Source organism: Podarcis pityusensis (assembly GCF_964106645.2).
Source record: "Podarcis pityusensis genome assembly, chromosome: 7".
NCBI classification, from domain to species: Eukaryota; Metazoa; Chordata; class Lepidosauria; order Squamata; family Lacertidae; genus Podarcis; species Podarcis pityusensis.
Genome location: NC_138031.1, coordinates 23,597,293 through 23,611,872, shown reverse-complemented (window position 1 = coordinate 23,611,872; position 14,580 = coordinate 23,597,293). Strand labels below are relative to the sequence as shown.

At 37.9% G+C, this 14,580-nt stretch overlaps 2 protein-coding genes across 4 annotated transcripts in view; one reads left to right on the top strand and one right to left on the bottom strand.

The window, feature by feature from the left end:
- The window catches only part of SPAG1 (sperm associated antigen 1), a 33,148-nt gene extending 20,136 nt beyond the window's left edge, over positions 1–13,012 (top strand). For all 3 annotated transcript variants that reach the window (XM_081014006.1, XM_081014004.1, XM_081014005.1), the window contains exons 13-19: positions 1,705–1,857; positions 6,035–6,210; positions 6,563–6,704; positions 7,648–7,774; positions 8,077–8,241; positions 11,105–11,467; positions 11,611–13,012. In XM_081014006.1, coding sequence (XP_080870132.1) covers positions 1,705–1,857; positions 6,035–6,210; positions 6,563–6,704; positions 7,648–7,774; positions 8,077–8,241; positions 11,105–11,467; positions 11,611–11,742 — 1,258 coding nt within the window. In that variant the 3' untranslated portion in view covers positions 11,743–13,012. The remainder of the gene's footprint in view (positions 1–1,704; positions 1,858–6,034; positions 6,211–6,562; positions 6,705–7,647; positions 7,775–8,076; positions 8,242–11,104; positions 11,468–11,610) is intronic.
- Positions 5,302–14,580, bottom strand: part of RNF19A (ring finger protein 19A, RBR E3 ubiquitin protein ligase) — a 53,338-nt gene continuing 44,059 nt past the window's right edge. Inside the window, exons 14-15 of the transcript XR_013988744.1 lie at positions 5,666–5,761; positions 5,302–5,557 (exon numbers count right to left, since the gene is read on the bottom strand). The gene's annotated coding sequence lies outside the window, so the exon portion shown is untranslated. The remainder of the gene's footprint in view (positions 5,558–5,665; positions 5,762–14,580) is intronic.

Below are 14,580 nucleotides of genomic sequence, written 5' to 3'. Positions count from 1 at the left end.
TGGACATATAGTGTAATCATAAAATTCTTTTCTGAGAAATTTTTGTTACTTAATGCTGAATGAGCTAAGAAGGATGAGCGGTAGGAGTAGGGACCAGTTTTAAATATTAAAACTGTATCCCAAATTACTGAATGGTGAGATTGGTGAGACTATTTTCTAAAAATTCTCTAGGGGAGGAATGGAATTATCTGTTGCTTCAGGAGGGGCTCAGAAAAGGAAATCACCAGAAAATTATTTGAGAAATTTCAGCTGAGCCACTCACCCACCTGCTGAAGTTCCTCACCACTGAAACTATGAAGATAGGCTTGAAAGTTGTGTGCAGTGCTTTAAGTCTTAGAAGGCAGAGAGTGGGCACAGCAGGATTTCCAGAGCTAAGAACCTTGGTTTGGTGTTTTGCATAACTCTTGTCCCTCCCTATGATTACCTGACACATAATAAATTATGCAGACAGAGGAAATATTTCTAAACAGTCTTAATTTGCATAATTTATATAAACCACAGAATTCAGCTTTTCTTGATTCAAAATGTTTATTTGAATTCAAGTCCTACCTAGCATTGTTCATATTATTACATAAATGCTTAGAATTCTCAGAAGAAGTGCTTCTCCCTCTGTTATAAAAATACCAAAATATTGGATGTTACTCTTTTATGATATCTTTATTAAAACTACAGAGTTCACCATATAATGGGATGAACCATTTGTAGGTAAATTCTGTATATAGCAGTATTGTGTATCTTCATGTAGGGGTGACAAATTCAGGTAATATTACTTGTAAAGATAATTTGGACCAAGTAATTGGCAGTTGTGTATATTGCAAGGAGACAGTAATAAATAAATACTTTTTTCAGCTATTAGGCTCTGGGTGTACAGTGGTACCTCTAGTTGTGGACTTAATCCGTTTCAGGGTGCCGTTCACACCCCAAAAAGTCTGCAACTAGAGTGCCTCTTCCACGCATGTGCGCGGCGCGATCAAGCACTTCTGTGCATGCACACGTGGTGAACCCGGAGTAAACACTTCCGGGTTTGCCATGTTTGTAAGCTGAAAGTCCGTAACAAGAGTGGAACGCAACAAGAGGTACCACTGTATTTTGTACCTGTACATTACTGAACGTTCTGCAACTATAACAATCTGCAAGCTATGTAGATATAGATACAGATGACAACAACAACAACAACAACAACAACAACAACAACAACTAATAATAATAATAATACAATTTATTATTTATACCCCGCCCAGCTGGCTGGGTTTCCAGGGATGGGGAATCTGTGGCCCTCCAGAAGTTGTTGAACTCCAGCTCCCACCAGCCTCAGCCAACATGGCCAATGGTCAGGGATGATAGGAGCTGTAGTCCAGTGGCATCTGGAGGGCCATAAATTCCCTACTCCTGACCTAGATACTACTTTAAGCACGATAACCATTAATCCTCTGAGTTGCTTCTCTGCTAATAAGTATCACTCAGTTTAAATCTATCTCTTATCTATATGATTAATAGACTTTCCTTTATATTGTCCCAACATAAAAAATAATATAATAAAATAGCAATAGACCGCTTGGTACATTATTTCCTTTCCCTTCAATTTATTTTAGGATAGGCCCATATCTGAAATATACATGTTTATAAGCATATCGAAATTCTGCATGTTTTTTTCTGTGTTTTTCTTTCAATTATTTGTAATAACTTCTGGCCATTTGTCCTTAGTGCATTAGAACTTCATCCATATTCTCTGAAACCTCTTCTGCGTCGAGCAATGGCCTATGAGTCTATGGAACGATATCGGCAGGCATATGTTGATTATAAAACAGTACTACAAATAGACAGTGGAATCCAGGTAGCAAATGACAGTGTTAACAGGTAAAACCATTTATAACATGAACATAAAATTGTAGCATGCCAATGTGGAACGACTACAAGCTTCAGTGTCAGTTCATCTAAATGGACTTCATATACTGATCTGTTGAATGGGGACCAAAATCTTTTGTGGCCAGGTGCCTGTTTAGTGATAATCTAATTCTAGATATATATATTTTAACCCATATGATGGGTTAAAATAATTAAAAATGGAGGCTGTATACTGCCTCCTTTACTGCATACCCTCCTTTTAAAATTCATCTATTATTTTTTGTGCTGTTTTTAGTTGCTTTTTATTCTGTTCTGTACGTTACCTTGAGATATATATGTGGAAGGTGATTTAGTAAATATGCTCACCACCATCAGTTTCTCTGCCTTATTTAGCAGTAGTGGTTTTGATATAAAATGGTTTGGAGTCACCCAGGTTGGTGAACCTGAGGGAATTAATTATACATTTGTCTGGAGAATTTAAGGATTTCATGGCTGCATGACCACCATGGGTCAGTCTCAATCATTATTGAGCTTCATGCTTCTGGCAGGTTATAATGTTGATATGGTGTTTTGTACTTGACAGAATGATGGGTTCTAGGGAACCTGATGTGGTCCCTTTATAAGGAACAGATTGCTGCCTCACAGTGTTAAGGTTCACTGGGACCTCTAATCTCTGCAGGGGTGGGGAACCGATTTAGAACAGTTTGCCTGGGAATGGATTCATCCAAATGGATTCCTGATGCTTCTTTGGAGTTTCCTATTGCCATGTCTAGCAGTGCTGCTTCTAGAATGGGGAAATGACTAGGGCAGTTGACATGATTGCTTCTAAATCTCTACTTCACTTTTTAAAGCCCAGCTCCACAGTTTCTGGGATGATTGAAACAGTGAAATAGCAGGTACATCAGCTAGACACACAGTGGTGAAATATTCAAAGTGAATCCAACCCAACATGGACTAGAGCCCATTTTCAGACTCTTTGGTGGTACTAGTGGTGGTAGTAGTGATGGTGGCTATTAAATGTTACTGTTCCATCATAATTTGGTCCGTGTGATTTTGGCAAGTGTAGCTTTTCCGAGTGGTGAGAGGGCATTTACCCTTACTGTAACTGATTTCATAGAATATTATAAACATATAATTGTAAAATTTGAAGGGACCACAAGAGACATCTCATCCAACCCCCCCTTCAATACAGGAATCTTTTTGCCTAATGTGGGGCTGAAACCCACAACCCTGAGATTAAGAGTCTCATGCTCTACCCAACTGATCTGTTGTCTACACTTGTTTACAAGACATTTCCTGCATGAAGTCGCTCACATCCACTCTGTCTTGAATGCCATAGTAATTGCAGAATCATTATGTGCATTTAGAACTCTTGCTCACCCTGTTATTATGGATACACTTCAGCTTGTGCATCATTGGAGGTTTGAAGCCTACAACAGGCAGGGATCGATTGTACACATAATAGCCTTATACCTCCAAGGATCTTGCAGCAAGAGGTGGAATGCTTGGTTAGGTGAATCAGTAAATGCTTCTTTGCGAGAAGGCAGGAAAGGAAGTTATGGTGAAAAGGTGACTTGCAATGTTTTCTTGGATGCCACCAATCTGGGCAATTAGTCGTCTGTGTCCTGCATACCATTTTTGGACAAAGTGCTTAAGCATCTAGTGATGGCACCCAGCAGCAACAAATATTTATTATGGTCGTAAACCAGCATAAATGACACCCAAATTCTTTATATTTCTAGATAGAGGGTATTTAGATCCTTTTCAGTCTGGTTTCTTGTTTGGATTTGGGACAGAGACTACTTTGGTTGTCCTGGTAGGTGACCTTCATAGAGAACTGAACAAGCAAATAGTGTCCCTCTTGGACAGATGCTTTCAATGTCTGCTGAAGACTTATGTTTTTGCCCAGACTTTCCCTGACTCATAAAGTTTTACAAGTTTGAAATCATCCAGATTTCTGCTTTATTTGCTTTTATGTGTTTTACTATTTCTTGCGGGTCTTAGCTTGTGTTTTTGTTTTAATGAAATATTGTTCCTTTTTAGACTGTATACCATTTGTTTTTTAAAAATACTAAGTGATATATATGTACATGTTTTTAAATAAAACATGCATATAATCTTGTGCAACTTCCTTTTCTTTGGATGTAACTCCCACGTTGCTGGGGATATTTGTACGAAGAAGCCTGCATGTATTGGAGCAGAATACCATTGCAGAGGTTTGCTATGAATGCAGCTTTCAAAATTAAACCATTTGGCCTAAACATCTTGATTAATGTACTAATAAGTTCGCTTTATTGCTGTGATAACTGTATTGGCACAATAAATTTAGTGCAGTTTTAGTTTCCCCGTAAATTGATCTCTAGTGTACTGCCAGATTTAATCCTAAGATCTGTACTGTACATTACTGTATTAATAGGGAGCCTTTAAGAAAAGTGGTTTGTTGTTGACCACTCAGTTAAGTGTTTCTTGCACTAAAGGCCAATTATTAATGTACATAATATACCTATATGTCTGTCACCACTGAAAGTCTAATATTAGTTTGAGGAACCATAATAATAACCCCACTTCACTTTTGGGACACACTACTTGGAAACTGAACTGACATGCCAATTAGGGAGCTATCTACCAAGATCTGCTACTAGAAAGTTTTTTTTTCTTTCCTAGCACACTTTGGATGTTATTAAAAAGGGGGTAATCATTAAAAGTAATAATTTTCAAGTTATAAAACTGCTTATATATAATAAATAATTCCCTTTTATTTTTGTCACCTGAGATGATTATACGTGTCTCTTAAGTGCTATCAATTTTAGTTCATGTTTTAAGTTTTATTAAATATGGCTCTTGTGATTTCTCAAGATACTATTTTTCCATCATTTGTCCAAACAAGAGCTTAGGTTCATAACCCTGGAATTTTAATGAGTTTACAGTTGGAGCTTTGTAAGAGTTTAACATTCCAACACTAAGTCATATGTGCAATATTTCCATTTTATCTTGTACTCATCACACTGAATAACATTTTTTAATGTTCAATCCACAAAACATTGTAGGCCATACAATGTATTTTAGACTAGCTTGGATAGCCTTTTGTACTGTGGTGGTCTGGTGCAGATGTAAACTATTTGAAACTAAACCCTGTGATATTTAAAGAAATAAACAGTGTTCATGGCATGTCCATCAGTCTTTGAAAAGTGCTTGAGAGATTTGTGTCTTGCTTTGGTTGAACAGAAAATGTTTTATTCCATATTTGCTTTGAGAAATGGTGGGAAGCACCCAGTGTTAATAGACCCACTGAAAACCTTGGGCTTAACATAACTTGCCCATTGATTTCAGTTGTCCTGCTCTGAATATGACTGACATCAAATATCACTGAATATATTTAATTGGGGCTATGTATATTCAGGTGTTTTCTGTCATGTGAAATAGATGAAGTAGAAATTGGAGGTCATAAACTTAGGATTTCCATTCTTTTCATCTTATATTTGCATTTAGATGTTTTAAGAATTACTCCAAATACCTTCTACTTTCTTGCTTCTTATGATGGCTTCTCCTGCGTAATTCTGAACACATGGACTCCCCAGCCCCTCTCTAGGTCTTACTTATGCTTTTCCTTCACTGCTTATTGCTCTCTTCCTGGCAACCCATCTCCTTATTTCAGCTGCTTCCTTCTCCTTCTGGTAATTCATTTTCAGCTTGCAAAGTATTTGTTTCTGCACTATGTGAAATAGAATTAAACTAAGTTGGCATAGTATTATAAAACATGAAGTTTGAAAAAATACTCTTTTGGTTTGAATTTGATTCCTATGAAGTAATTATTGAATACCTCAAAATATATGAGTGGAATGCTCCTAGCAATACAAAATAAACAGAATCTGATTATCTTGGGGCTGATTTGTGTGTACTATGCACGTGGTTCTCACTGGGTCTGAAAGAGATAAACAGTTCAATGTGGCTTTCATGCTTGTACTTAGTTGACATATTCAATAGATAATGTTATTGTTACTAGCATTCTAAAGATAACATGGGTATGGATAATAAATAAAAACAGCTTAATGTGATTTTTTAAAAAAGATTTTTAAAAACTTGAATGCATACCATTTAAATTGTTGCAGTATTTTAATTACCGTACCTAATTAGTTTACTGCATTTTATTGCCGTCGGTGAAAAAAAACAACACCTTGTTTTTCTCTAGGATAACAAGAACTTTAATAGAGGAGGATGGCCCAAATTGGAGGGAGAAGCTGTCCCCGATTCCTGTTGTTCCAGTTTCTGCTCAGTTACATTGGTGGGATGGAGGAAGTGTTACTGCAGAGCCAAAGCAGAAGAAAAATGCAGCCAAGCATGGAGATCAACAGTCACATTTTCCTAGTATGTGTAACATGATTGCTGATAAATGTTTTATTTGAGAAAGCTTAATACTTGGGAAATTCCTGCTAGTAACAAAAGAGCTGCATATATCGCTTTCATACTCTCACTGCAGTGTCCTTGCATGGGCTGGGGGAGGGAGTTCTTAATTTTTGCTTCCTCTACAACTTCTTGTTCCCCCAAAGCCTGAATTATCCAGTGAAAAGCGTGATGGTATGAACTTGCTCTTAAGAAATAGATCCATACTCTATGGATTCAGCCTTGCTTTCTGAATGCCGCAAAACTAGTGCATGAATGTTCTCCCTACTCAAGTTTGCCGATGACTGATAATCTGTTTATCTGTTTGGGAAAATAGATGAAAAACCAGAAGAAATGTTCAAGTCACTTAAGAATAAAGGAAATGAATTTGTGAAAAAGGGTAACTATGAAGAAGCATTGATAAAGTACAATGAATGCATCAAATTAAATTCCCAGGAACAGACTATCTACACTAACAGGTAAGAAGAATTTTAAAACACTATCAGATGCAACCCAGCTTATTCAAATCAGCAGGCATTTGTCATTCATTTTAGTGGGAAATTGGTTTTGTCCAACTTTAATTTTGTAATTGAAAGCTAGTTTCATTACAGTTCTGTTATATGAAAGTCTATGCCTTTATATTAAGACGTTTATACTCTGCTATGCAGGGAGGACCATAAACATCTGGGCACACAATTCTCATATTGCCTTTCCAACTAGTGCAGTCGTACCTTGTTTTTTGAACAGCTTAGTTCACGAACAACTTGGAACTCAAATGCTGCCAACCCGGAAGTAGATGTTCCGGTTTGCGAACTTTGCCTTGGAAGCCGAACGTCTGGCGCGGCTTCCGATTGGCTGCAGAACACTCCTACAGCCAACCGGAAGCTGCACCTTGGTTTCCGAATGTTTTGGAAGTCGGACAGACTTCCAGAACGCAAGTGTGGTGTAGTGGTTAAGAGCGGTAGTCTCGTAATCTGGGGAACCGGGTTCAATTCCCCGCTTCCTCCACATGCAGCTGCTGGGTGACCTTGGGCCAGTCACACTTCTCTGAAGTCTCTCAGCCCCACTCACCTCACAGAGTGTTTGTTGTGGGGGAGGAAGGGAAAGGAGATTGTTAGCCGCTTTGAGACTCCTTAAAGGGAGTGAAAGGCGGGATATCAAATCCAAACTCTTCTCCTCCTCCTCCTCCTCGTCTTCTTCTTCTTCTTCTTCTTCTTCTTCTTCTTCTTCTTCTTCTTCTTCTTCTTGAAGACCGTGGTACGACTGTATATCAGAATCAAACTTAGGTTGGATTTAGCCATTCTTATAACTACAACTATACACATTTCTTAATATACAAATAATGGGACTTTGAGAATTGGCCTCAGGTTTCTGTGGGTGCTACCCTATGTTCTTACAGTGCTTTTTCTTTTTACTCTATAGGGCCCTTTGTTACTTGAAGCTGTTTCAATATGAAGAAGCCAAAAAGGATTGTGATCATGTTCTTCAGATTGATGACTCTAACATAAAAGCTTTATATAGAAGAGCTTTAGCATACAAAGGATTACAGGTAAGAAAAGAGTTTTGGCTCTTAACTTGCTCAGTGTTAGTTATAGCATAAATGATAACATTTAAATTATCAAAAGTTTGAAGGAGGGCGAATTCCTGTTGTTTGAAGAAACAGAAATGGAAAAATGCTGACTGCTGATTTGGAGGAACACTGTGTGGTAGTCACAGCATCACTTGACCTAGTCTTAATGCCAGTTCTTACTATGTTTTGCGATATTTCATATTTCTGCGTATTTGTAAATTTTTTGATATTTCCAGCTATTCAGTTTATAAGGCCAATAATTGACTTTTTAAACATTTCAGAACTACAAAGCCAGTATTGATGATTTGAAGAAAGTTCTTCTAATAGATTCAAATATTGATGAAGCAAAGAAGGAGCTGCAGGAAACAACACAGTTGTTACAACTGAAAAATGAGCATACAGTCAACGGGCAACAAAAGCAAAGGAAAAAAATTGAAATCCAAGAGGTATTCAGTTAAAAAAAAAATCATGTACTGGGTCTATAAGTGTGTAAGATTCAGACCTCCTTATGAAATGTCTGGATTGAACTGCTGAGTTCTCAAGCACTTTGTGGTAACTGGCAAGCTAAGTACCGTATTTTTTGCTCTATAAGACTCACTTTTTCCCTCCCAAAAAGTAAGGGGAAATGTGTGTGTGTCTTATGGAGCGAATGCAGGCTGCGTAGCTATCCCAGAAGCCAGAACAGCAAGAGGGATCACTGCTTCCACTGTGCAGCGATCCCTCTTGCTGTTCTGGCTTCTGGGATTCAGAATTCCCCCCCCCCCTTGTTTTCCTCCTCCAAAAACTAGGTGCGTCTTATGGTCTGGTGCGTCTTATAGAGCGAAAAATACGGTAAGTTGTGCAAGGCAGTTGTAGACCTGCTGGTTATGGGGACTCTTTTCTGAGAAAATAGTGGAAGGCTAGGACCAGCTAGTCTATACCTTTGCAAATAATGCTTAGGGTCTTCTGGACTTGTATTTTATTAACGGGATCCTGTTTTGTTTGATGTTATAAACAAATGTGGCTAGCCACCAGCTGATTATCACATAGTAAACACCACATTAAAGTAAATAGTTTTGGCTTACTTATTGCTTATTATATAGCAGTCGTAAAGAGAATCCCATTACAGTACTAAGGTAAGGTAGTTTAGAATGTTACTTATTACAGCCAAAGTATTTGTAATGCTTAAAATCTTGATGCTATATTTAAATTTAAAATGCCCTCTTAGTCCCATTGCTTCCTTTTCTATATTACAGGTAACTCACAACTTGTTTGCATTCAGCTTTATGTGCTTGGCAAATTTTCTTTAAAAAAACTATAAATGTGAAAATTGAACCACCCTGAGATTTTATGATGAAGAGTGGTATATTAGCTATGTGTTCATTTTCCTTTTCACTCAAAAAGGGGTTCCCAGTTAATAATGATAAATGCCAAGAATGTTCCCCCCCTCTAATTGTTTAAACTTTGCCTCCAGTTTCCTCCTTTGTGCATATAAGAATCTATCTGCTGTGAAAGTATACTGAGACAATATTCCAAAATCCTTTTCTTATGTAGCCATTGGCCCACACCCAGTTCTGTATCTTCAATTTCCACTTCCTGTTGTATTTGCCATGTTTTTTCAGCCTTATCTAGTACTGACTCTTCCTTTTGTGTTTCTCTTTCCAAAAAGAATGCCAGAGATTTAATTGCTTTATCCCTGGGATCACTCCAAGTCATAGGTCAAATTCTTTCTCTCTCAATTCCATCGATGAAAGATTATCCAGCTCTCTTCATTTATGTCATTTTTGTTTTCCAAAATCTTACCTTCATTTCTCCAAACACTTGTATAGTGGGTACTTCCATTTCATCAGTTGTTCCTTCCAGTTTTGCCATAATTTCATCTCTCAGTCCTGCCAGTTCTCTGTCATCTTTGCCTGTATATAATTTCTGATCCTAATTTCCATTTCATTCCCCATTTTCATTTTAATTTCTGTTTCATTCCCCATTTTCATTTTCTGTGAAGCTTTATTATTATTAAATTTTATAATGTATCTAAAACAGAGAATCCTAACAGATGAAAAGATGAAAAACATAATTATAAAATAGGAATGAGTATCACGTTAGTGTTTACTTGCACTTTATTTTAACTATCAATGTTGTTATGCACTTGCCGTTGAGTCAAGATTATTGTCGAGTGATTGAGGGACAGCAAAAGCCCAAATCAGCAAGTGGGCAGGGTGGAAGCAAGAGGGAAATGCCCTGGATCAAGGGCCACCAACATTGCATTGCAGGTGCACATGTGATCACCAAGGGCTTCCCTGGCATCTGAGGGTCTCCTCTCCTCCACTGAAATTACCGTATTGGCCCGAATATAAGCCACACCTTTGAAATTGGAGGGGGGGGGGAAGAAAAGAACCCAAATATAAGGTGTTCCTGGCTGCATACTGGGTGGCGGTGGAGCCGTGCTGCTTTGCCAGCGGCCTTTCCCCTTTCTCGCTCTCTCCCTTCCCAGCCTTGGGGGAGAGGATGGGGGACTGCACACGGGGCGGGTGCTGCTTTGCCGCTCTCCTGGATGCATACTGTAAGGTCGCGAATATAAGCCGCACTTTTAATTTTTCATGGTCGAAATTTTGGGGGAAAGTGAGGCTTATCGTATATCCAGGCCAATATGGTAGGTATGAAAGTAGCTTTCTGTTGTAGCTAGTAGAATGTGTTACAGTGTGGGTGTGATGCCCATGGCAGTTCCCCTGGTTTGCAGATGTGCCCACAGGCCGCCAAAGGTTGGTGACTCTTATCCTAGACTCAGCCCAGTCTCTTGGTTCTGAACAAAAGTTTTTTGATGCTGGAGTTAATAGTCCCTGCCTCACACAACCTCTCTGATTTTGTAAGTGCACCAGTTTGTTTACTGCTTTTAGTATATGCTGCTCTGATTGCAGACACCCCATCACATGTGCAGCCAGCTATGTGGAGGTCAGTTAAACATATGAGAGACCTGCACGGCATGGGCGTGCAGAGGATGAACATGAGCAAATGGGTGGAATTTTTTACATCCTTTTTTACCATGCAGTCAGCACCCCACTGAGAGGGATGGAGCCACCACAACCAAGCTCATCTATGTTATAATCTGGCAGCTGCACATGTGAACAGGGTCAGACATTGAATATATCATTTTGATGGTGTCTAGGCCCGAATTAACTTATGAAAATCTTTCTCCCAAGAGACATTTTACGTTTTACTCAGGTGGCAATAATAATTTCTCTGACTGTGCTCCTGCTTATCACAATTATGAAATGTTACATGTTGCATACATATATCAAAACCAACTGGGCATGTGGTTATTTCTTTGTGAAGGTGGAAGAGGAAGCTAGAGAGACCTGTGCTTCAGAGAAGGCGACATCAAAGCATGACAGCGCTAAAGGAGAGCCTGACGCAGTGCCAATGAATAGTTCAGAAAAACTCATTATTTCAAAGCCATCTAATGCCTATGAATTTGGTCAGATTATAAATGTTGTGAATGCCAATAAGGACATCGCCGCTTGTGCAGAGCTCTTGACAGCGATTGAGCCAAAAGATTTACCAGCCCTTTTAAGCAACAAACTAGAAGGAGACATTTTTCTGCTCTTTATCCAAGCCCTGCAGTCGGATGTATTTTGCCAAGACCCTGGTCTGGTGTACCAGCATCTTGTCCACCTGAGTAGAGCAGAAAGGTTTAAGGTAAGGAATTATGGCATTTGCTGTCAATTATTTCTGAAAATGTACATGTTTATGAAATGCTAGCATTTACTAGGCATTTAGACAAATAACCATTTGCCGATACCATTTATAAAGGCTAACCACACTTTTTTTTTCCTTTTCAGATGGTGCTAACACTACTTAGTAAGAATGAACTAGAACAGGTTCAACAACTGTTTGATTCTCTTTCCAAAGAGGAAAACCAACAATTTTCTTTAGATGATCTGAAGAGCCTTAAGAGAGACTTTGAACTTTAAACAACTTCATTTTGGAACTGCCTCTAGCATGCATTCCCTTAATGCTTGTAGGACGGGCATATAAACTATGCAGGCTTGCATGAGGTAAAGTCAGTCTTTTACCTGGACTGTTCAATATGCTGTACATTTTTTTTTTACAGTACTTGCACACTGAAATGTCTGCTCTTCTGTCTTGTATATATTTTATCCCACAGAGTACACACGCATGGCTTTATGTAATGGGCCTGTTCACTCACCATTTTGTTCCTGCAATTATACAATGAGATTGGGAGCACAGGACTCAGGCTTGCACATTCTCTTCAGAGGGGAGAGAACACATGAGCCAGTGAGGACATGGTTCTCTGGGACAAATCAACAGTTTCTAAAATGTGGGTCCCATATATAACAGTATATTTATCTAATAATCAGAATGTATTCAATGACATCAAGCTGTATTAATGGGGCTGAATATAGCCACCTATGTTGTATTCCCTTTCTTGTAATACAGGAGAGTCTTCTAAAGATGCTACTATTTCAGAAATGTCTTTGGACATGTAGCAGAATTGATGGAGAACATCTTGTACAAAAGTCCCATTGACAGAATGGAAATTGTGCATCATTATCTTTCAGTGGGGCTTATGCCGAAAAACAATCCTAGTACATTTGTGCCTATAGCCTTCATTTTCTTCCTGCTAGTCACATCTAACTGCAGTGCACCTGAAACCTACCTTTCTTTCCATCAGTTGCCGACGCACTTGGACAAACATTTGCATCTAGCTCCAATTCTGTGTGGCTTCAAAGGAAAACACTGGCACACTTCTTAAAATTCAATGCTAACTTAAATATATGCAGTAAAATGCTTTATGGCACTGAATGTGTAAAGTTAAATCCGCACTTTGGTAAGCAGGTTCCAAGAAGGGACAGTTTGGTCGTCTTCTACTTTGTGTCTTCTAGGTATGCAAAAATCATTTCATATGGCTTGTGGACTACTGGTGAACAGCAAAACGGGAGCAGGATAGACTATGTTGTTAAATGTTTTAAAGCAATAGAATTGTTATATTTTTAAACCAGAGATTCGCAATTTATTGTTAGTGTGCATATCAAATTTTATTATGGGAGGGACTGCTCAGGTACTTGCACTATTTTGAAGGTGATGTTAGTCAGTGACTTTCCCCATTATTAAATAACCTATGTATGACATTTCTGTTACCTTAAGACTTTAACCCGGTTGAAAGTTGTTTCCTTGAAGAACCCTTACAAGAAAATATTTAAAATAAATATATTTGGCATATTTGTGTTTTTGCCTTTTCATTGCCCTAGCGTAGCAAGGCAACAGTTTTAGGATGCTTTCCACACTGGCAAGATACTTTCTAGAAGACTGCAATAATTTAGATATCGTTGGTAAATATGAAATGGGTACTTTTATGCTCCCAATTTAACTCTTGTTAATTGCCCAGTCCAAATGTAGGAATGTCCTCTGTAATAATTTGGTATCCTCTGATAACTGGTTCTGTTCTCTGTCACATATCAGTTTCTAGCTCATTTTTAGAGGTCATTTCAAGTAATAACAAAGAATAGATATTACATTTCAGTTGCATTCTTAAATAGGAAGAGGCATAAACTCTCTAAAGACAGTTCTCTTGCATAACAGCTTCTATAGGCAGATTCACATTAGAAACCTATTTGTGAGGTGGAGCAAGGCTGTGTCCTATAAGCCCATATACACAAAAAAATCAGGGTAAGCAGTTCATCTGCTCCAAGTAAAATCATGCTTAAGGCAGTTTTTCACTGCCATTTATTACAAGCAGTATTTTCTTGTTTTCCTTGTATATGCTTTCTGGGGCCTAGGCTTAGCTTAGCAACCTGAACCTGGTTTCAGTGGATGTTAGTTAATTTTGGTTTGAACTAATGGTAGACAGTATTTTATTAAGTGTTTTGCTTATACCAGACAACATCATAAACCTACCTACAGATTTAATTTTGAAGGGTATCTGTACCTGAATGATTTGTAACTTAATGTATAGTGTTGAACATTATCCTAGTACCGTGAAATTAGCTATTTTCCCTATTAGGTTTCATTTATTCATATTATATATTGTCTATATCCTTATGTGTAGGGTAGATTAGTATTAAACATTACTCTTTTTAACTGAAACAAAAAGCTGCATTGTCCATAATTCTTGGACAAATCTGTCAAAAAGTCCTACCCTACACAAGACACGTGCACATACAGCTTGCATTTTACCTACTTAATAGCCTTGATAGGTCCGATTACAAAATTCTCAGGGTATTGACAGCTATTAGCCATTGATAGCCCTATAAGTCATATCATTTCGTTCAGTCAAAGGTTGACAATACTGAGGACAGAAAAGACAGAGTTTACCAGGATCATATTCATATTCATATGAAACTTTTAAAAAGTACTTCAAAATCATTTTCTATCTTCAATGTTTCATTAGTTGTCACTTGACCACCTTGTCAACCCTAAGCTAGTTTTGTTCAGGGCTCTTCCATGGATACTGATTTGCAGATAGGTGCAGGGTACCTAAATGGTATGGTTTGCTTCCTGGAATGCTAATAGGTTTACATTAAAATGCTACTAGTGTTCTTAATTTAGAACTTAAGTAATTTTAGCTTACTCATCCGTTGATCTCTTGTTCATTTGCATCTTAAACCGAATTAACCTCATTATTGCAGTCTTATAGTTAAGATGTGCTTTTTAATTAACACAAACACTCACTTGATTTAGTATGTATTTAAAAGCCTTTATGTATCACAATTATTTCAAAAATATGTAAGTTGTGGCTCTTAAAAGTACAGAGATTAATATTTCATGTACAGCCTAAACAAATATCTATT